The following is a 21,968-nucleotide window of genomic DNA, read 5'->3' as shown; positions in this document are numbered from 1 at the left end:
TTGAAACTTGGCAGCAGGCTTCCAATCTTGTATCTCATTTTGAGTCCTCCTCGGCCCTTTCACTCCCCATCTTTCCACCCCACCCACTTCTCCTAGCCCTCTTAAACCCCCATGCACCCTTCTTTCCCTCCTATCTTTACGCATATCCTACCACCTCTTCTTAGCCACTGGTTTTCTCCCCCCTTGATAAAACCCTCTCAGTGTTTCTCCTTTTTAACTCCACCCCCTTTCTCCATGGCAGCTTCTTAGGTCCTCTCCCTCCCACCTCACATGGCTCCTTTGGGGGCTCTTTTTTTTCTACCTAGATGTAGATTTTGCATGTGGCTTTGTAAGGCCTTTCCCTCTCAAGTATGCAGTTAATGAGACATACCCTGCAACTACAAAGACAGTTCTTTAACAGCACTTCAGAAAGATGGTAATAATTAGGAAGGCTCACGTATAAAAAGGCTCCTTCCACTGATTACAATGAAGTAGGACCATTATAAGTAAAGCACTCCCTTAAATCAGCTCGCTCGCTCTCTAAAATGCAGACCATAATCTCCAAATATGTTCTTTAAATGTCTACTTCAGGCCTGGGGATACAGGCAAGCATTATCTTTTTTTTTTCCTGTTTTATAGGCAAGTGCATCCTATTTAAAACCCAAAAACAGCAGCTATTGCTCGCAGGAGCTCATATCATCACTATCTCAGTTCCATGAAGCTTCCTGGGAAAGTTAGTCTGTCAGGTCCACTTTGTTGAGCTCATTTACATCTAAAGGCTCACTGCTGGTCGAGACACACAACATACTAATAATATATGACAGCAGAGAAAAAAATCAATCTTACGCATTGAGTCTGCCCAGAAGGTTGCTGGGGGCTGTACTTGCCCTACAATGCAGGTAACATTCCCCATGTTGCTGGGGATTGTGCCTTAGCCTCGATTCTCTCACAGGAGCTGCAAACGCTGCCTCTGCCACATCCCTGGCCCCAACCAACCTGAGGAGCAGAAATGCCTCAGAAAATATGGGTAGCTATTTAGACTTTTTTTTATATTCTCAGCTCACCCTCTTATCAAATGCAAAAAAAAAAAAAAAAAGAAAAAGAAAACCCTTTTTCCAATTGTCATTCATACATATTTTAGTTCAAAGCAGAAAACTTCAGGTTCCATTTAAAAAAAAAAAAAAAATCTTCTAGAAAATATACAGACAGTCCATAAAAATATTACATGGCTTTAAATCATTTTGATAGCAGTCCAGCTTCAAACATGAGTACTAAGTTCCTCAAAAAGCCTCATATAGTCTCGTTTACAGCTTCAAATTCATGCAGCTTCATTCTAAACTTCCATATACAAACAGTATAGAAAAAAATATATATTTTATATAAGGAATCTAAAAATGTATAAAAATATTTTTATAAATGGAATCTACTATTTTTTTTCTATAATGTTTGTATATGGGAGCTGGGGCTGGTCTCAGCGTGTGTGCACTTTTCAAGTCAGCATTGTTTGTTCCCCTGATGAGCCAAACATTGGTGAAACAAGGTCGCTTGTTGGGAAGATTGGAGAAGACGTGACAGCGTTGGAGCTCAAGTTGTCTTTCGTCAGATAGTCCTTAAACATGCCTCCAGGTGACTTTGCCCTTTTCTAAACCTGAGCTGTTCTGTGAGGGAGTTTTTATTGCCAGTGAAAGTATTTAAAGCAGTTTTGATTTGTACCTTTTGGTTCTCTACTGCTACATTAGTCTGAGACTTTTTCTCCCTCTTTTTGGGTGCATGTTGGGTTTGAAGAGGGGGGTACATCGGTGCCACGATCACATGACATTTTGACTCATATGAACATATTATATGTTGTGCATCCTCGTATAATTTGTTAGCTGCATAAATTTGAAATAAATGAGACTATATGAAGTTTTTGAAGAATAATGTACTCATTTGAAGCTGAGCTGTTAAATAATATTTTATATACTGTTTGTATTTTGTAATATATATATATACCGTCTGTATGGGGGCCTTTTATTAAGGTAAATTAACCGATTTAGTGTGCGTTAAATGCTAAGATGCCCATAGGAATATCATGGATATCTTAGCATTTAGCGCGCACTGATCTTTAGCGTCCACTAAATCAGTTAGCGCACCTTAACAAAAGGACCCTTATATTTGCCAGAAGATTATTTTGAACAAAACCTGAAATGTGCTGCATGTTTTGAAATAAGGGCTCCTTTTAGTAAGCTGCGGCAGAGGTTTCTACGGCGGCCCAGAGGGCTAAATGCTCAGACGCTGCGCCACCACTCATAGGAATTCTTTGAACGCTGAAGCAGTGTCGGAATATTTAGCGCTCCGGGCTGTGATAGAAACCATTACCGAGGCTTAGTAAAAGGGGGGGAGGGGCGGTAAATTTTGTGTGAATGAAAATCAGGGGAAACTTATCTTTTGTCTGTGATTGAAGATGGGGTGTTCAGAACATGGAAAGAAATCTAAATAGGTACCCCTCTTTTCTGAGGCTTTTCTTACCCCTTGAAAGACTGTATCTTCAAAAAGATATAAATGGAATGGAGTCGGTCCAGAGAGCTATTACAAAGTTGGTTAGTGGCCTTTGTCATAAATCGAATGGGGACAGACTTAGAGATCCTTTTACTACGGTGCGCTAGCCGCTTTAGCGCGTGCTAAATGCTAACGCATCCATAGTATTCACTTAGCGTGCCTTAATAAAAGACCCCCCTTAGACAACTTAAATATGTATACTCAAAAGCAGGGGTGTCAAACTCAGTCACATAAGGGGTCAAAATCTAAAAAACACAGGCTAACTCGGACTGAATTAAGATACTTAGGGTTACAACCTCTCCAACCCCATTCCGGCTGTGTGATATATAAACAAAATAAATTTTTAAAAAGACTTTTCCTCTCTCTTTTAGGTCCTAGTTCACGCTTGCTAACACTAGCTCTGACCGGATACACATTTCAAATCTGACATATTGTAATCACAAAATAGAAAATACAATTTTTTTTTTCAACCTTTTGTTGGCTGGTCATTTTGGTTTTCCATCACCTTGGTCTCAGTTTTTCTTTCTGTTTTTGTCTATCTTCTACTAATTTTCTTTCCAGTGTCTGCTGTCCATTTTTTCTCCTCTTCTCTCTTATTCCATTCCCTCCTTATGCCTGTCTCCAACGTATTGAGTTTTCCCTTTCAGCTTTCTTAACTTTTTATTTCTTTTTTGCCTCTGTCCACTCAAATCTTGCCCTCTTTCTCACCCTTCTTCTTTTTAAATTTTCAGCTACCTCTCAATTCTCCATCGTCTCTCAGTCCCTAGATCACCCATTTTCCATCTCACTCCTTTCCCAGCCTCCTACTTCCTTCTATCTACTCCCCATTACTATATCTCTCCTCCTCTTTCCCCATGGTCCAATATTTTTCTCCATCTCTTTTCTAATTATATTCCAGATATTTATTTTATTTCTTTATTTTTGTCAACATTGCATGTGGCTCCCCTTTCTGCTTTCCATCTGACGAGGTCTGTCTCCAAAGACACAACTTCCTGTTTCCACCCGGATGGACCATGGCAGATGGAAAGCAGGAAAAGGAGCCACGGGCAACATTGATGAATCACTACCAAGGACATGTCCAGGTTTTCCCGAATGTCTGGTATCCCTATGCCAGTCTCTCCAATGCATATTTATTGTGAATATCCTGAAAAATCAGGATGGTTGGGTGTGTCCCCAAGGAATGGGTTGAGAAGCACTGGCCCTGCTGGGAAGCCTGAACTAAATGAACAGCGGTGGCAGCAGTCAGCAACAATAATGATTTCACAAGTCACATTTATTCCAAACAAATTCAGAAATTTTTTTATCCAACCACTGAAAAAATGTTTTCTTACATAAAGATGGGAGCATTGAGAGGATATAGTTTATTTGGGGGGCAAGAGTCATTTTGATGGAAGCAATCCTGCCCCACCAAGATAAATACAGTGGAGACCAACGAGATATCGTGTTCAGGACTATGTTTTTGATTTTAGACAGGTTAAGATCTTGAGCCTGAATTGGATCCTTATGTATCAAGACACCTAGGTATTTCACAGCCCCACGCAACCATGGGAAAGAAAATTGAGTGAGGTCTGAGGGAGAGATATGATCATTAAGGGGGAAAATCTCTGATTTTTCCCAATTAACTGAGTATCCAGAAAGCAAGGAGTATTGAGAGACGATGTTAACGAGAGCTGGAAGGGAATTAGTAGGATCTTGGATAAAGAGAAGAACATCATCAGCATATGCCGCTAATTTAATCTGTCGAGAGGAAGTGGAAATGCCTTTAATTGAGGGACATTGACGAATGGCCGAAAGGAGAGGTTCTAGAGCTAGGTTGAATAATAAGGGGGAGAGTGGACAGCCTTGGCGAGCGCCTCTGTGAAGTGAAAATTTGTTGGAAAGAGAATTGTTGATCAAGATTCGAGCTGTGGGTTGTTTGTACAGGGTTTCAACCCATTTTATAAAGAACGTACCAAAATTATACCATTTCAGGATTCGGAAAAGAAAGAGCCATTCGACGCGATCGAAAGCCTTTTCAGCATCAACAGCCAGGCCGATTACAGGATCTGAAAGAGTTTTAGTATGGGCATTAACATGATGGAAGAGGCGTAAGTTGTCACCTATGTATCTGTGTTTAATAAATCCTACTTGATCTTTGTGAATTAGAGAGGGGATCACTCTATTGAGTCTCAGAGAAAGAAGTTTTTCCATAATTTTATAATCTAAATTAAGAAGAGAAATGGGGCGGAAATTTTTAACCAAGGTGGGATCTCTGTCAGGTTTAGGAATAACTACAATAGTAGCCGCAGTAAAATTAAATTGTTTATCTGGAGTAGAATGTAGAAATTCATAATAAGTATGAAGATGAGGGGCCAAAAGAGTTCGAAATTGTTTGAAAAACTCATTAGTGAAGCCATCTGGACCCGGTGATTTTGCTCTTGCCAAATTGAAAGCCTCCAAAGTTCATGGCGGTTTAAATTTACCAGATTTCTACTTTTACTATATTGCATCAATGGCCAAATATGGAGCTTATTGGATCACTGACCCCTGTTCCCAGGACCCTCCAGCTTGGTTTGAGATGGAACGATTTATATGTACACCACTACATGTCTCTTGTATGGCAACAATTCCAATCCCTAGACACTTGAGAAGATACTCTCTGTTGAGTGCGACGCAGCATGCCCTTCATCTATTAGATGCAATAGCAGAAATTTCAATCAAAGATAGCCCATTTGTGTCTATTTGGAACAACCCCAAACTCCAACACAATGGAAAGTCACTTTCATGGAAAAGATGGCAGCGGGCTGGGCTGTGGTTTCCTCACCAAATAACTACTCAGACCTCTATTGTTCCTTTCAACACACTCTGCTCTACATACTTATTACCTCCTTCCACATTTTCTCAATGGCTTTCCCTCACTGAAACAATATCTTCTCAGTCCCTACGATTTGACTTTGAGTCATCCATTCACACTATACGCCATTGGTCTCTACTGGCTATATTGAAGGGCAAAGCAATCTCTTTATTTTACAGCATACTAAGGGACAACTCCTTTATCTTTTCTCCTCATTCCATGAAACACTGGGAATCCATACTAACAACCCCTCTTACTGATGTTGACTGGGATCTTTTTTGGTCCTCGACAAATCGTCCTCTCTTATCCTCCAGAGTTTCACAGTCAATGTTCTTCGTCATGTGGAATGAGGTATGGATTCCTTTTCGGATGTGGAAAGCCAACCTTAAACAAGACTCTGTATGCTGGAATTGTATGAAGGAGGCCGGAATCCTTGATCATATGCTCTTCCACTGTACTCCAGTTCGCTCCTTCTGGTCTCGCATTTGGGACACTATAAAGCATGTTACTAACTGTTCGGATGAACTTTCCTTGGATATTATAATTCTCAGATCTCAGCACCCCTGCTTTGTTCTTTCGAATTGTCCTCCTAAACTTATTGACACTATGTTTGTGATTGCCCTTATGCATATATTAAAGAATTGGAAATCCTCTTCATCATTGGATTATACTTTTTGGTGGAAATCTTTGTGCATGTATCATAAATTTGAATCATATGCTTATGAGAAGAAAAATATTGCTCGACTATCCATGAACATGACACTATGCAACTCGCCTTGGAAATTCTTAGACTCCTATGTTAGTTCTGTTTCATAGACACTCCTGTCTTTCTCTCTTTCTCTTTCTCCCTCTCTTTCTCTTCTTCTCTTTCCTTTCTCTTTTCTCTCCTTCCTTCTTTCTTTACTGTTTTCTTATAAGCAGTCCAAGTACTTTGGATCTCTTAGAAGATTTCAAACCTAATTACAGTTGATTGTAGTTACTGCAGTGTTACACTAAGTGTTATTAGTTTCGAGATCCCGGTGTCGTACATGTATCTGAATGTATATTTGGACTGTATCTTTTCATAAAGCTTAATAAAAAATATTGAACTAAAAAAAAAACAAGTCACATTTATTCATTATACTGCCAATCACAATAAATCTAAGCAGTTTACAATATGGGGAGGAAATAAACAAAAGGAGAACTACAGAAGTGGGACTAGGTTAAAGGGATGAATATAAACAGTATTATGTAAAATGCAAGCAAGGTAGGTTAACAGCCAAGAGAGACAAGGACACAGGACATGTCATAGGAAGCCCCCAAATCACTGGCTATCTGAAAAGCAGCACTAAATACAAATTTAGATAGTTTTAGATTAGGGTTACTAGACGTCTGGATTTACTTGGATATGTTTTCTTTTTAGAGGACTGTCCAGGCATTCGGATGGCTTTTCAAAACCAGGCACTTTGTCCATGTTTTGAAAAGCACTGAGATCAGGGCCGCATCTGAGGAGCATCTGCGTGGATGCGATGCGGTGATGTCACATAGGTGCATGCATGTGACTTCATCACATCGCATCCAAACATGCACAAATTACCTCCAGATGTGGCCCCTGTTTGTGTGGGGCTGGGGTAGGATCATGCATCCTCTTTTCCTGGATCAAAAATCTGGTAACCCTATTTTAGATATACAGTAGACTCTGTTAACCGGAATTCAATTAACCAGAACTCTCAAGCATCCAGAAAAAAAAATCTAATAAATGCTGTAATACTTTGAATAAAAATGAAAATAAAAATCAATTTTTGGTGGAAATTTAAGTGTAAACTTTGCATGCCACATCTGAGTATGCCTACGCTTAGCCTACCACATGTCTGGTAGTTTGTCTGGAACAGTTTATGGTATGGCATAGTATGGGGTTCAGTATTAGTTAGGCCTATTTTTAATAGCAACTCTCAAGTAGCCAGAAGCTACATTTATCCAGCATCTATCAATCCTCATTGGTGCCAGTTAACCGAGGGTCTACTGCAGCGGTCTCAAACTCAAACCCTTTGCAGGGCCACATTTTTTATTTGTAGGTACTTGGAGGGCCGCAGAAAAAAGTAGTTAATGTCTTATTAAAGAAATGACAACTTTGCATGAGGTAAAACTCGTTATAGTTTATAAATCTTTCCTTAATTGCTTCTGATAATTTCAGCTATACACAGTTGATAGCAGTGCAACATGCAGAAAGTGAAGTTTAGATAGTTTTTCACTATTTTGAGGTACATGTACCAAGGACCTCAAAATAGTACCTGGTGGGCCACATGTGGCCTGCAGGCCGTGGGTTTGAGACCACTGGTGTATTGTATATATTATTAACATATAACCATCAATAAAATCATTAATATAGACTGCTTTGAGCAGTTTGATGAGAAATAAATCATGTGAGGAAGCTTCCATTACCACTGTGTATATGGGGCACCTGATCGGTGGTAAGGAGGAAGGTGGGGGGGTGGGGTGAGGAAGTTTGAACCACCAGTATCCATGCTGTACCTGATCTGTGATTGGAGGGAGGAAAGAGGCGGGACGGAGGGAAGTCAGTAGGTGTGTGTAAAGCTTTTTTGTATAATTATATTGGTTAAAATTTTTGTATAATTATATTGGTTTAAAAAAAAAAAATTCAGCAAGAAAATTTCTGCATTGTTTTTACCTATGTGAATTCTTCTCAGGTAGAAAAGCATCTCTAATTTCACAGTCACACGATGAGTCATGCAAAACCCAGTGTCCAAAAAGAAATGCAACTCACTTACCTAAAAAAAAAAACAAAAGAGAAGACAGTTACTCTCGGTTTACAATATTACAAATATAAAAAGTACTTTAAAATACATAAATGGGGAAAAACAGACAACATGAACATTACACACACAAAAAAATACTACATTAGGGAAATGGGTAGGTTACATTGCATGAAATTAAAAAGCAAAGGTGATGGAAAGAACAAAAGGGATAAGGGAGTCTTTAATATATGGACAAATATTTGAGTCTTATGAATTGAAAGTCCTATGGATGAATCTCGTAGGCATCCTTAACCCTTTCAGGACCAAGGGACATATTTGTCCCATAACTTTAAAATCCTATAAATTTTGATTGGGATAGTCTACAGTTCTAAATTTGATATGTACGGATTCCATATGATACTACCTTTATGTAAACAAACTGGTTCCGACATTCATTCATTAGCGTCGTTGCTAGATTGACGAGAAGATTCACTTGCCACACTGTCCATAAGCCAGAAGTGTGATTTTTTTAAATAAAAATAATGATATTTCACAAAAAAAAATCAATTTTTTGGCATCTGCAAGCCCTTTTTACCATAAAAATGTCATCAAAACCACAAAAATTGGCCTACGATCCTTATGGTCCTGAAAGGGTTAAAGAGAAAGGTTTTAAGGTTAGATTTAAAGTTGTCGAGAATAGTTTCTTGTCTTGGGGGTGACTACTGAGAAGATGGTTTTGCAGGTTGTATTGTAGAACAACTGACGGACGGAAATGCAAGCAGTGTCTCACTTCCGGTTCACCACACAATTGTTTCCCACGTACTCACCTTTATAGGACCCCCAGGGACCCCTGAAGAAGACTTTTTGTCGAAACACTTTTTGTGTTGGGTCCTGTATCCCTAGCGGACTAGGTCCTTTAAGGCTCTTATGTGGATGATTTACTTTTATGTGGATGGAATTATTTTATGTGGATGATTTTAGTGTACCTTTGGAACTTTGATACTTTCAAATAAAGTCCATTTGGGAACATCGTCACTCCACAGAGATTTTTTGGTTTTCTTTGGACAGAAGGAACTGCAAGAAGATATTGTTGAGAAGAACATACTGATCATTGAGATTCGTAGGGGATCAGCAATCTATCTATAAATGAGGGAAGGTGACTAAGATTGGACTTTAAAGGCGAGAAGAAGAGTTTTGAAGGTAATCCTGGGGGAAATGGGTGACATGATCAAATTTCTTGGCATTAAAGATAATTTTTATGGCTGTACGGTACTCCATTCCAGGAACCCCCGCGAATGTCGAAAACCCACAAATACGGTTTTTAGGAAGGGGAGGCAGGAGAAGGCAGCCGGAGTGCCGGCGAGTGAAGGAAATCACTTGCTGTATGCTCCAATTGCATCTTCCTGTACTAAAGTCGGGCCTCACCAATCAGGAGCTGCTTTTGACACATTTATTTATTTGTATTATTTATATACCACGTCTAGCCTCAGGGGGTTTACATTCAGGTACTTTATCATACTTTCTCAACCAACATGATCGTTGCGATCTGGAAATTCTGCATTGCTGAAGACAAGTGTCAACCCAAATATGTGGAAACTAACCCCCCCCCCCTCTTCTATTAAACTGCACTAGCAGTTTGTAGCGCAGAGAGCCACGCTCAATGGCCCGCGCTGTTCCCGACGCTCAAAGGAACTCTATGAGCGTCGGGAGCAGCACGGGCCATTCAGCGTGGCTCACTGCGCTACAAACTGCTAGCGCAGTTTAATAAAAGAGGACTAAGGCAAAGACCTTCTCATGTGCAGGAGTAAAATTGTGGGCAAATCCGGAAGTGCAGTGATGGGTGTTCATTCGTAAAGTTACTTAAAGCACAATTATTTGTTAAAGCATGCCTTTGCGAATTGATTACACTTGTTTGATGATTTGCTGCAAGAATTGAATCCTTCTGTTTTTTGTCTTAACATGTTATGTATGTAACAGTTTTGTATACTGTTTTGGCATAAAACAATATAGAAATTATTAAAATAAATAATAAATAAATAATTATTTCCCTATCTGTCCCGGTGAGCTCAAACTCTATCTAGTGTACCTGGAGCAATGAGGGAGATTAAGACCCAAATTCTGTAACCAGCGCCTTAATCTTAGGCACTTATTTTGGAGGAACCCAACTAGATAGGCGCCTATCTAAATTGAACGAGCTGAATTAGGTTTTTTAATCAGCACTAATTGAAACGTAGGCGCCTAGTAAGAAAGAACGATTCTGAAACAAGGTGCCTCTAAAAATGTAGGCAGCCTTGCAAAAAAAAAAAAAAAAAATAGGCACTATGCATGTTAGGCGTAGGCGTAGCTTCATGTTAAGACGCCTTCTTACAGAATAGCTGCTCTTAAGCGTGCTTAGGCATTCATATGGGCGCCTAGGTTTTAGTTGTGCCTAGAGCGGGCCTATTGATTGGGAGCCTCCAAAATAGGTGCCGCTCAGCGTGAATCATTAAATAGCACCCAATTTTACCTGAATCACACTGAAGGGTGCCCAATTCGGCGCCCAAATTTTGGGCGCTTCTTATAGAATTTGCCCCTAAGTGACTTGCTCAGGGTCACAAGGAGCAGCGAGGGATTTGAACCCACAGCTTCATGCTGCAGCTCTAACCCCCGCGCCACACACTCCCACCAGACATGAGCCATCCGCACAGTGTGCAGCAGCAGCGAAAAAAGCCAACAGGATGCTGGGCATCATAAAGAAGGGTATCACAACCAGGACGCGGGAAGTCATCATGCCACTATATCGGGCGATGGTGCGCCCGCATCTGGAATACTGCGTTCAGTATTGGTCGCCGCACCTCAAGAAGGACATGGTGGTACTTGAGAGAGTCCAAAGGAGAGCAACGAAGCTGGTAAGAGGGCTGGAAAACTGCCCATACGCCGAGAGGCTGGATAAGCTGGGTCTCTTCTCTCTGGAAAAGAGGAGGCTCAGAGGAGATATGATAGAGACCTTCAAAATCCTGAGAGGCATAGAGAGGGTGGATAGAGACAGGTTCTTCAGACTGAGAGGGACAACGGGTACGAGGGGGCACTCGGAGAAACTGAAGGGGGATAGGTTCAAGACAAATGCAAGGAAGTTTTTCTTCACCCAAAGGGTCGTGGACACATGGAATGCGCTCCCGGAGGAAGTGATCAGGCAGAATACAGTACAGGGATTCAAACAGGGATTGGACGGATTCCTGAGGGACAAAGGGATCGTAGGGTACTGAAAGGGGTGCGGGGACAAAGGGTCAAAAATTGGATGGGAAGATAGGACTTCGATGAGAAACCAAGGGGTGATTCAGACAGGTCATGACCTGTTGGGCCGCCTCGGGAGCGGACTGCTGGGCGTGATGGACCTGTGGTCTGACCCAGCAGAGGCACTACTTATGTTCTTATGTTCTTATATGCTATCCAGGGTAAAAAGTACAGCTGATCTTTGTCCTAACAGAAAAAGTAATCGCACTCATGCTAAGTCTATGTGTGTTTTTACCCATGGGCTTTGAAACAATTTTCAAAAAGGAAGTACACAAAGGCTTATAAAGTAAGTTTAAATCGGTGTATTAAGAAATATACACATACAGATTTCCCAGAAACAATACAAATTACAACTGTTCATTCATCACAATAAACCTCTCAACATAGTATAATGGTATCAGTGTTTTGGGTTCTGTAATCTCAGACTTCGAGTTGTAGAGTCGAGAATAATCCATCCATTAAATACTGTAGCAAGATTACCTTTTACCATGCAGCCAACTTTCATATAATATATGATCCAAAAAAACACAGATGGACAGATATATTTCCTACCCAACACCCCCCTCCCCTCTTCCACTACTTGTGAGTATAGTAAAAGTGGTCACTTACACCTGCTTATTTCCACAGGTAGGATTTTGCACGAGGTGTGCATGTAAAGATTTGAAAATGTTAACTAGATAGACTATTTTGTAAAGCGTTTTCCTGCATGTACTGCAATGCCTGTTTTACATATAGAAGAGAGCTTTTAAAAAAATTGTGTGGGGCCTGAGGCACCTGGGTCAACAGGAATAGACCCAGTAGGCTTAGGCCCCTCCTGTGGGTGGGGCCTTAGGCACATGGGGGAAGCCACTACTTACCCTGTATTAGTAGCATGGAATATTGCTACACCTTGGGTTTTGGCCAGGTACTAGTGACCTGGATTGGCCACTGTGAGAACAGGCAACTGGGCTTGATGGACCATTGGTCTGACCCAGTAAGGCTATTCTTATGTTCTTATGTCTGAGTGGTAGTCACTGATGATTTTCTGAGGGTCAATGGAATGGAAAGATGTTAGTGACTTTGAAGTGGAAGTGGGAATGACCACATGAAGGAAACAGGATGGCAATATTAATTGCTTTATTGAAGATGGCATTCAAATACGCAAACAAGATGGAACTTTTGCAACTTGCAGATTCAACACCTGCAGTCTTTCAGCTATAGAGCCTTCCTTAGGAGTCCTGCTACTTAACACCCCCCCCCCACACACACACACACACATACACACACCTTTTTATAAAATTGTGCAAGAGGTTTTTAGCGCCGGCCGGCAGGCTGAATGCTCTGCGCTGCTCCAACACTCATAGGAACTCTATGACTGTCGGAGTAGCGAAGAGCATTCAGCGTGCTGGCCAGTGCTACAAACCTCTTGCGCGGTTTTGTAAAAAGGGGTATAAATGGCTGTTAATTTAAACAAGATTATCTAACAGAAATGGATGTTAATAGTTGGAGCAAATTCGCACAGGTCACTATCCAAAGCGACAGCAAACTTTGGTGCTGAGGCAGAAAAATCATGTTTCAGCGCCAAGCCGCATAGGTTCCATCTTGGTTGCATATTTGAATTCCAGTGTCTTCAATAAAAAATGTGATGTTATTATTCTGGCCTATTAGTATGGTAATTCCCACATTTTTATTTTTTTTTTTTGCTCAACTTGGTTTTGGGTGGGAGTACTGGAGGTTTTTTTTCCTTTCTGCTGGATTGTTTTTACCATGTGTTTACACATACCACATGGATGTGCTCCTGGGCATAGGGTTACCAGATTGTACGTGAGTAAAATCCAGAGACACGTGGCCCTGCTCCTCAGCCCCACCCCCAAAACCTCCTCTTCTCGAGCTCAGAGTTGCGTTTGGAGGGCCTCCGAGCATGTTTGGGTGTGGCTAAGCTTATTTTCGCAAAAGGCAAGTTCGATCACGTCTCCCCACTCCTCTCCAAGCTTCACTGGCTCCCAGTATACCCCAGAATCCTCTTTAAATGTGCCTGCTTAGCCTTCAAGATCCTACATGGCGTCCTTCCTCCCATTATCCCACTCTTTTGGAATTCCTCAAAACCACACTCCACCAGACCCTCCCAAAAACTGAAACTATCATTCCCCTCTATAAAAGGTATATCCCGCGCAGGAAAACTTGGAATATCTCTCCTCTTTAGAACCACAGAACTCTGGAACAACCTCCCATCCCCACTCAGAAACTCAAGCTCCTTCCAATCCTTCCGCAAACACTTGAAAACTTGGCTCTTTGCAAAAATCTAATCACCTCCCATTCTCCAGTATTCTGTCCCTTTCTTTCCTCTTAGTCCCCCTCCTTTATCCCTCATTGTAGTTCCTTTCCTCTTAACTCTGTAAACCGTGCCGAGCTCTGCGCTCACGGAGATGGCGCGGTATACAAACCTAAGATTTAGTTTAGTTTTAGTTTAGTGATGTAATGACATTGCAAGCATGGGCGTGATGTCATCACTTTGCATCCGCACATGCGCAGATGCTCTTCAGACGCGGCCCCGAGTTCGAAGCTTTTCAAAAGCTGAACAAAGTGCCGGGTTTTGAAAAGCCATCCAGACACCTGGACAGTCCTCTAATAAGCTTGCTGGGCAGGGCCTTAGCAAGCTGGCCAATAAAATTGCTTTGAATATCAACCTGTAAATTGCTGTGTGAGAGCAATCAAACATCACATAGAGATCTCTCACTTTAAAAAAATATATATATATATTTCTGTTTGTTTGTTTGCAGATCAGCCAGCCAGTGTTGGATTTATCTCTTTGCCCAATCCCAAAACCTTGATTCATTATAAATGTTTTTATTCTGTATAATATTACAGCTTATAAATTCAGCCTAAGTACAGACCATGTATTGTACAGTACTAAAGTAGAGAGTTGTGCAGGGACAGAAATCCCACCCATCCCCGCCAGTACCCACCAGGATCCTCTCCGTCCCCACCCGTCCCTGCCAGGATCCTCTCCGTCCCCACCCGTCCCCACCAGGATCCTCTCCGTCCCCACCCGTCCCCGTCAGGATCCTCTCCGTCCCCACCCATCCCCACAAGGAAATACCTCCATCCCCGCCCGTCCCCATAAAAAGCAGCAATTACTTCTGACAGGATCATCAATTCCACAGTTTCTTTTGTGTTTGCGCTGCTGTTTTCCTTGTGGAATCTCTTTGGTGGAACCCTTTTTTTGTTTTATGTTCAGGTAATTAACTTATAAATCCCCTCTTTTACTAAGGCTGACATGTCCTTTATATTATATGGATGAACCCTGCTTCCAAAGCCTTCCATCCCCATGGAAGTCCCACTGGCTAGAGGGGGGTCCCCTTGGGAGTCCCGTGGGTTAGGGGGGATTCCCGCGGGACCCACAGGATTCCCATGATCCCCGTTCCCATGCAGACCTCTATACTAAAGTTGAATTTATAAGCTGTAATACTTAACAGAAAAAAAGCATTTTTGATGAATCAAGGTTTTGGTACTAGGCAAAGAGTTAAATCCAGAAATACCCGTCATCTGATCTGCAAAAGAAAAAAATGTTTTTAAAGTGAGAGATCTCTATGTGATGTTTGATTGCTCTCACAAAGCAATTTACAGGTTGATATTCAAAGCAATTTTACAGGCCAGAAATGGCTCCTGGCTGATTAAATCACCTGTTCGGGGTTAACCACTAATTTTCAGCAGCACTTACTCGGTTAGCGCTGAACTGATCAACAGCTATTTTGCAGGAGAAATTCAATCTGAAGCCCGGACATGACCCACCATTGAATTTCTGGGTTTAATGCTCAGCACTGCTGGCTAAATATCAGACCCTTAATTACCACCCATTTGGAGTTGGCTTTTATAAAGCAGGCTTAAAGGCACAAATTTGGACTTCACATAAGCATTCTGCTGTAAAATCTACCCAGTGGCGTACCTAGGGGGGGGCGGGGGGGGCGGGCCGCCCCGGGTACCAGCCCTAAGGGGGTGTTCCCGGCCTTGCCGTTCAGTCCCCCGCCACCCCCGAAGGACCGCTCGCCCCCCTGGCCTCCCCGCACCACCTATGAACAGCCGCAGCAGGATCGCGAAGTCAGCGTCAGCATCCCTGCGCTGCTTCCTACGACGCGATCCCGCCCCTCCTCTGACGTCAGAGGAGGGGCGGGACCGTGGCGCAGGAAGCAGCAGGGATCGCTGACGCTGACTTCGCGATCCTGCTGCGGCTGTTCATAGGTGGTGCGGGGAGGCCAGGGGGGCGAGCGGTCCTTCGTGGGTGGCGGGGGACTGAACGGCAAGGCCGGGAACACCCCCTTAGGGCTGGTACCCGACGCTGACTTCGCGATCCTGCTGCGGCTGTTCATAGGTGGTGCGGGGAGGCCAGGGGGGCGAGCGGTCCTTCGGGGTGGGTCGGGGCATCAGGCCTTCAGGGTGGGGCGGGCGGGCAGGCAAGCAGGCTTTCAAGGGGGAGGGGGGTGACAGGCAGGCAGGCAGGCCTTCAAGGGGGGACAGGCCTTCGGGGGGGGGGGGGTGCAGACATTCAAGGGGTGCAGGCCTTCAAGGGGGGCAGGCAGGCCTTCAGGGGGGTGCAGACCTTCGGGGGGGGGTGTAGGCCTTTGGGGGGGTGCAGACCTTCAAGGGGGTGCAGGCCTTCAAGGGGGGAAAGGCAGGCAGGCCTTCAAGGGGGGGGACAGGCCTACAAGGGGGGGGGACAGGCCTACAAGGGGGGGGGCAGGCCTACAAGGGGGGGGGACAGGCCTTCAAGGGGGGGTGCAGGCCTTCAAGGGGGGGTGCAGGCCTTCAAGGGGGGTGCAGGCCTTCAAGGGGGGAAAGGCAGGCAGGCCTTCAAGGGGGGGACAGGCCTACAAGGGGGGGGGACAGGCCTACAAGGGGGGGGACAGGCCTTCAAGGGGGGGTGCAGGCCTTCAAGGGGGGGTGCAGGCCTTCAAGGGGGGTGCAGGCCTTCAAGGGGGAGACAGGCCTTCAAGGGGGGGAAAGGCAGGCAGGCAGGCCTTAAAGGGGGGACAGGCCTACAAGGGGGTGGGACAGGCCTTCAAGGGGGGGACAGGCCTTCGGGGGGGTGCAGACCTTCAAGGGAGTGCAGGCCTTCGGGGGGGGGGTGCAGTCCTTCAGGGGTGGGGTTTAGGCCTTCAGAGGGGGACAGACCTTCGGGTGGGAGGTAAAGTCCTTCGGGGGGTGCAGGTCTTCAGGGGTGGGGTGTAGCCCTTCGGAGGGGGGACAGACCTTCGGGGGAGGGGGGTCCTGGTGTAAAAGTACACAGAGGGAGAGAGGGAAGGGGGGGTTCAAAGATACGTGCATATGGCAGACTTTGGGGGTTAGAAATAATGGGTCTAAAAACAGAGGAGTGGGAGAGAGATGGTGCATAATGGGATTTAGGGAGGGAAGGAACAGAAAGGGAGAGAACTTGGAAACAGGGGATGGTGTGGAGGGGGGATAGAGATACTGGATAGGAGGATAGTTGGGAACAGAAAGGGAGAGATGGTGGATCCTGGGGTGGTGGGGAGTTGAGAAAAGGTGAATCTGTGGATGGAGACAAAAAAAAGGAAAGATGCCAGATCTCCGGGAGAGGGAAGGGAAACGGAAGGGGAGAACAGAGATGGCAGACGGATGGTTAGCACGGAGAAAGGAGACCCTGGCAAGCAAGACAACAAGAGCCTGGGACCAACAAGATTTGAATATTGATCAGAGAACAAAAGGTAGAAAAAATAATTTTATTTTCTGTTTTGTGATTACAATATGTTAAATTTGAAAAGTGTACATGAGACAGCTTGAAATGGGAACTTTTCTATTTTTGTGAATGGCAAGGCTGAGTTCAGTTAAAATATATGCTTTATAAGAAAATATAATAATGTGTTTTATAAAGTTTATAAGCATTGCTGGCATACTCGGTGAGGTGTTCCTAGTGTTGGTGGTGGTGGTAGCATGTCAGTGTGTTGAGAGGAAGAGGTAGTCTGGGAAATTCTGCTGAGCAAACTCTGGGCCCATTTCCACCCCCAGTTAGTCCACTCCACTCAACTGGTTCACACACTGAGTGGGTCTTTGGGTGTTATTTCTGGGTAGTTGTTTTAGAATCTCTTCCAGTGGTTTGTCAGTATCTCCTTCTGGTCCAAGGAAGGAAACTTTGTCAACCTTAGCATTGACCTTCAGAATATGTTTGTAACAGCGCTGCTTGTGTGGCATTAGGCTATGTAGTGATCGAAAGAAAAAAACAGACCTTTGCACATTTTTGCACTATATGGTGGGTGTATGAGGAGATTCATTTCCTGCACAGTTAAGTCCATTTTTTCTACTGAATAATAGTATAGGTACAATGAAAGTAAATAGCAAAAATGTTTGAGTAGATAATTAAGGAAATCTTTTTCATATTGCTTGCTTATGGACTGGGAAAAAAGACTGTTCAAGCAAATGTCTCCAGAACTGCTTTAATGGAAAAATGTGATTTTTTTTTTTTTAAGTACTTTGTGAAATTTATTGTTGTTGTGAAATTTATTGTTATACTTTGTTTAAACTTAAAAAGCGGTGTCATTAACAGTGAATCTAATCGAAAAATCGATTCAACAGGGTGAATCGGATCGAATGAAATATTTTTCTCTGAATCGGGCAGCACTATTGGCTACCATGAGAATGGGCTACTGGGCATGATGGACCATTGGTGTGACCCAGTTAGGCTATTCTTATGTTATGTTCTCATCTGTAGGGGCCTTTGTTTTCACTTCTTATTTTAATGTATTTTTTTCCTGGGAACTTATCAGTGTTTTTTTATAATGGGAACAAAAATGGAAGAGAATTAATGTGTGTGGAATGGGGGGGGGTAACTAATTTCTTCAGCTAAATAATTCAATCCACTTCAAACAGACATAGGAGAACTCACGCACCATTCACACACCCTCCAACCAAAAACGTCAAAAGAAAAAAACTGTTCGACAACCTCCTAGCCATTCGAGCTGCAACACTTGACCCCCAACTCTACAACCTATTGACCTCGACCACAAACTACAAAACCTTAAAAAAAGAAATAAAAACCCTTCTATTAAAAAAACACATAAAACCAAACTAACATAATCAGAACTGTCCCAAGCATCACCTGCAACTACTCCATATGTACTTCTGATGTCATGACAATTCAGACATAATTTATGTTATGTTATGTTTGGAATAATGGTTACATAAATGAGGTTCAATAAAAGAAAATTTTCTGTGGGAGCATTTGTTGGAACTTCTGTTATCCTGATTTCTTCTATCTGTGGGCTTTCTTTAGCTAACCTACTTATCTGGGGCTTTCCACTTCTGCAGCTGCCCTTTTCACGGTCCACTTTGCGCTTGCACTCTCTGGGGAGGGGGGGTTGGGTCTGGGCTTGGTGGGGTAGGTGTGTCTGGTAGTTTTGTCTGGGTGGTGGCTGGGTGTTTCTTGGGTGCTTGTTGTGCGGATTGGTGTGTCTGGTGAGCGGTCTGGGTGTTGTTGCTTGTGGGGGTTTTTTTCATTATAAAATATGGCTGAGGGTCTAGTCCGGCTTATTATTCTTGTGGGTTCTGGGGTGGGATTTGTTTGCTTGCCCCAAGTTTTGGCCTTTTGTTGTGTATTGCTATGCCTCTCATTGGCAATTTTCTCTTGGGAGAGGCTTGTTCATGCTTGTTGTTGCTGTTACTCTCATTCTGTGTTCTTTTTGATAATGTATAAGTTTCTGTACAGACCATGGTTGCTTGTCTGGACCTTTTGCCATTCTCAATAAAAATACTTTGGAAAAAAAAAAAAAAAAAAAAAGAAAATTTTCACTGCCTGTTTCTATTCTGACCATTTATTCCATTTCATGGTTTATTGCAAGAAAAAAAAAAAAAAAAAAAAAAATTTACATGAGGGGTGGGGGGGGGGGTGTCAAAAAATGATGGGCCCCGGGTGCCACATACCCTAGGTACGCCACTGAATCTACCCCCTCAATTCCCACTAGCTAAAACAAACACATCCTCTTCCAAAAGCTTACAGTTTTTGGGCAATTTTCAGATGGTCAATGAATTCAGGTAAAACGTTTTCTACCCAGGTTAATTATTTTGAAAACTGCTCTCCAAATGGATAGTGTTTGATACTAATTTAGAGCAATGTTTCTCAAGCAGGCCCCGGACTACCCCCCTTGGCCACTCTGGTTCTCAGGATAGTCACAAAGATCATGCATACAAGAAATTTGCATATGGAAGAGATACTGCATATGCACAACCATCTCATGCATAATCATTGTGGTTATCCTGAACATAGAAACATGATGGCAGATAAAGTAGAGTTACCAGATTCTTCTTTTAAAAAAAAAAAAAAAAGACACTTGGCCCCACCCTCTTCTGCTCTACCACAGCCCCGCCCCCACATGAACCTTGTGTTTCCTTCCCCAAGCTCTGGGCCCTGTCTAGAGGGCCTCCATGCATACGTGGATGTCAGTGCAATGACATCATGCTCGCATGCATATGATGTCATCACATTGACATCATAATATACACAAATAAAAACCCTAAGATGTCAGGTTTTGCATGCAGTACAATACCAGAGAAATAGAAAGAAATACTTTTTTCCTGAACAGTGCAAAATATAGACAAGCGATGTAAATTCTGAAAACTGACACATTTCAATCACTACATTGAAAATAAAATCACTTTTCCTACCTTTGTTGTCTGGTGGTTTTATTTTTCTACTCATCTTCTCCCAGTCTCTGGTTTCACTTCCTTCTGTCTGTGCTCTTAACTGTGTTTCCATGGCCTTCTTATCCAATTTCTGTTTTCTCTCCTTCATTTTCTGCCCTGTATCCATCTTTGGCATTAACTTTTTAACATTAAACTTTCTTCCATTTTTCTGCTTCCTCCTCAAATCTATCTACTTTCGAATGTCTCCCCTTTCCATCTATCCATGTGTACCATCTTCTCCCTCTTTCTTCTCTCCTATTCCCATCTATGTATAAACAGCAATTTTCTTTCCTCCCCACTCCTCCCATACCTATGCACCATCTCCTCCCTTGCTCTCTCCTATCCTTTCCCACCCATCACATCCTTGTGCACCATGTCCTCCCTCTCTCTCCCCCTTCCCCTCAATCCCCATGTACCATATCCTCCCTCTCTTTCCTCTCCTATGGACTGACACCTGCCTTTTCCCTTTCCCCCTCTTATGGTCTGGGATTTTTAATCTCTCCTTCCCATAGGCTGGCATCTCTCTCCCCTCCTTCCTTTCCCTTCTCCCCCCTTTGTGTTCTGGCACCTCTCTATCACTTCTTCCCCTCCCTCCTCCTTCCTCTGGTCTGACATCTCTCGCTTCTTTCTCCCACTCCTTTCCCTTCCCCATCCAGTGGTCTGACAACTCTCTCCTTCCCTTCCTCCCGTGGTCGGTATCTCTATCTGTCCCTTCCCTTTCTTCTCCTGGAGGTCTAGGGCATCTTTCCTTCCCTTTCATTCTCATCCCCGCAGTCCAGCATCTTTCTTACCACCCTCTCCCCCTTCTCGATCTTATGCTTGCTCACCCGGTACTGATAGCCCATCCAGTCTGCCCTTCCCCACCATCCATTATCTTCTCTTCTCCCTAAAAGATCCCACATGCCTGTCCCACGCTATCTTGAATTCAGATACTGTTTTCATCTCCACCACCCCCACCCCCAGCCCCTCCTTGTTCTGCCTCCAACCTGCCCCGTTCTGCCTCCAGCCCCGTCTTGTTCCTATGATGTAGCACACAACCAGCCTTCTGCAATATCACTCACAAAGATGTTAAACAGAGTCGGCCCAAGAACAGATCCCTGCCGTACTAGATTGTATGAGAAAATTGACCTGGGAAGTATATTCTAACGTAGCACCCCCTGCAGGCAGATCATAACCAAGGGCTCAGTCTAATGTCTCTTCCGGCCTGTAGAAAAGAAGAAGGAATGAGATGCATTTGCCCTTGTAAGAGGATGAAAAGGGGAGGAGGGGAGATGTGGACTGACACATAAAACTATGATAGTTTCTCTTCAAAATGCTTGAGAAGCCAGGCAGATAAACAGTGGTACACAAGCCTTTGTTTCTACCTCGGTTTCCCTTCTTATCTTGCTTGTAACCGGATTCCTTCTCCATCAATACCCCATGCAGTGCTCAGCTTTCCTGCTGTCACTGCCTCCCATTTATCACTTAGGAAAGTGTCTGGCTGTGCGCTACATCATAGGATGTACATCCAGGGGCCTCAATGATTTATTCTTTTTGGGTCCAGGCCCAGAACTCGGAGCATGCTGGGATTTCAACTGCAGCCATCAAAGTGCAGTGGCAACCTAGTGTTATGTCACATACAAGTGTGCTATTGTGCCAGGGAGCTTTCTGCTGTTCCTTCAAGAATTTAAATTGAGTTAATTCTTTCAGGCAGTAGAAAGGTAACAATACCAAGGAGCGTTATCTTGTAGCATCTGCTGTGACCTAAGGTGCCATTCTCCAAATCCCTCCGCTAACAGCCAGGAAAGATGGAGTGTGTGTTTATCAGAGAGAACATTAATTTTTACATGGTGCCCCCTTTTACAACTCAGTTGGTTAATGAAAAGTGAAGCCAGCAAGCTGTCTTTATATAAATACAATATCCATTACATGATATGGAAGATGTATTTGTTCAAATCCTGGCT

General features: G+C 43.4%; 1 protein-coding gene across 6 annotated transcripts in view; it reads right to left on the bottom strand.

Moving 5' to 3' along the window:
• Window positions 1-21,968, bottom strand: part of CADM1 (cell adhesion molecule 1) — a 752,856-nt gene that overhangs the window by 522,863 nt on the left and 208,025 nt on the right. The window contains exon 2 of one of the 6 annotated variants that reach the window (XM_033918797.1): window positions 8,019-8,118. The exons of the other annotated variants lie outside the window; for them this stretch is intronic. Within the exon in view, the coding sequence (XP_033774688.1) occupies window positions 8,019-8,079 (61 nt within the window). The 5' untranslated portion in view covers window positions 8,080-8,118. The remainder of the gene's footprint in view (window positions 1-8,018; window positions 8,119-21,968) is intronic. 6 annotated transcript variants of the gene reach the window in all.

The sequence above is a fragment of the Geotrypetes seraphini genome, chromosome 13 (genome assembly GCF_902459505.1).
Source record: "Geotrypetes seraphini chromosome 13, aGeoSer1.1, whole genome shotgun sequence".
Classification (NCBI taxonomy): Eukaryota; Metazoa; Chordata; class Amphibia; order Gymnophiona; family Dermophiidae; genus Geotrypetes; species Geotrypetes seraphini.
Note: the sequence above shows the minus strand (reverse complement) of the source record. Positions and strands in the feature narration are given on the sequence as shown.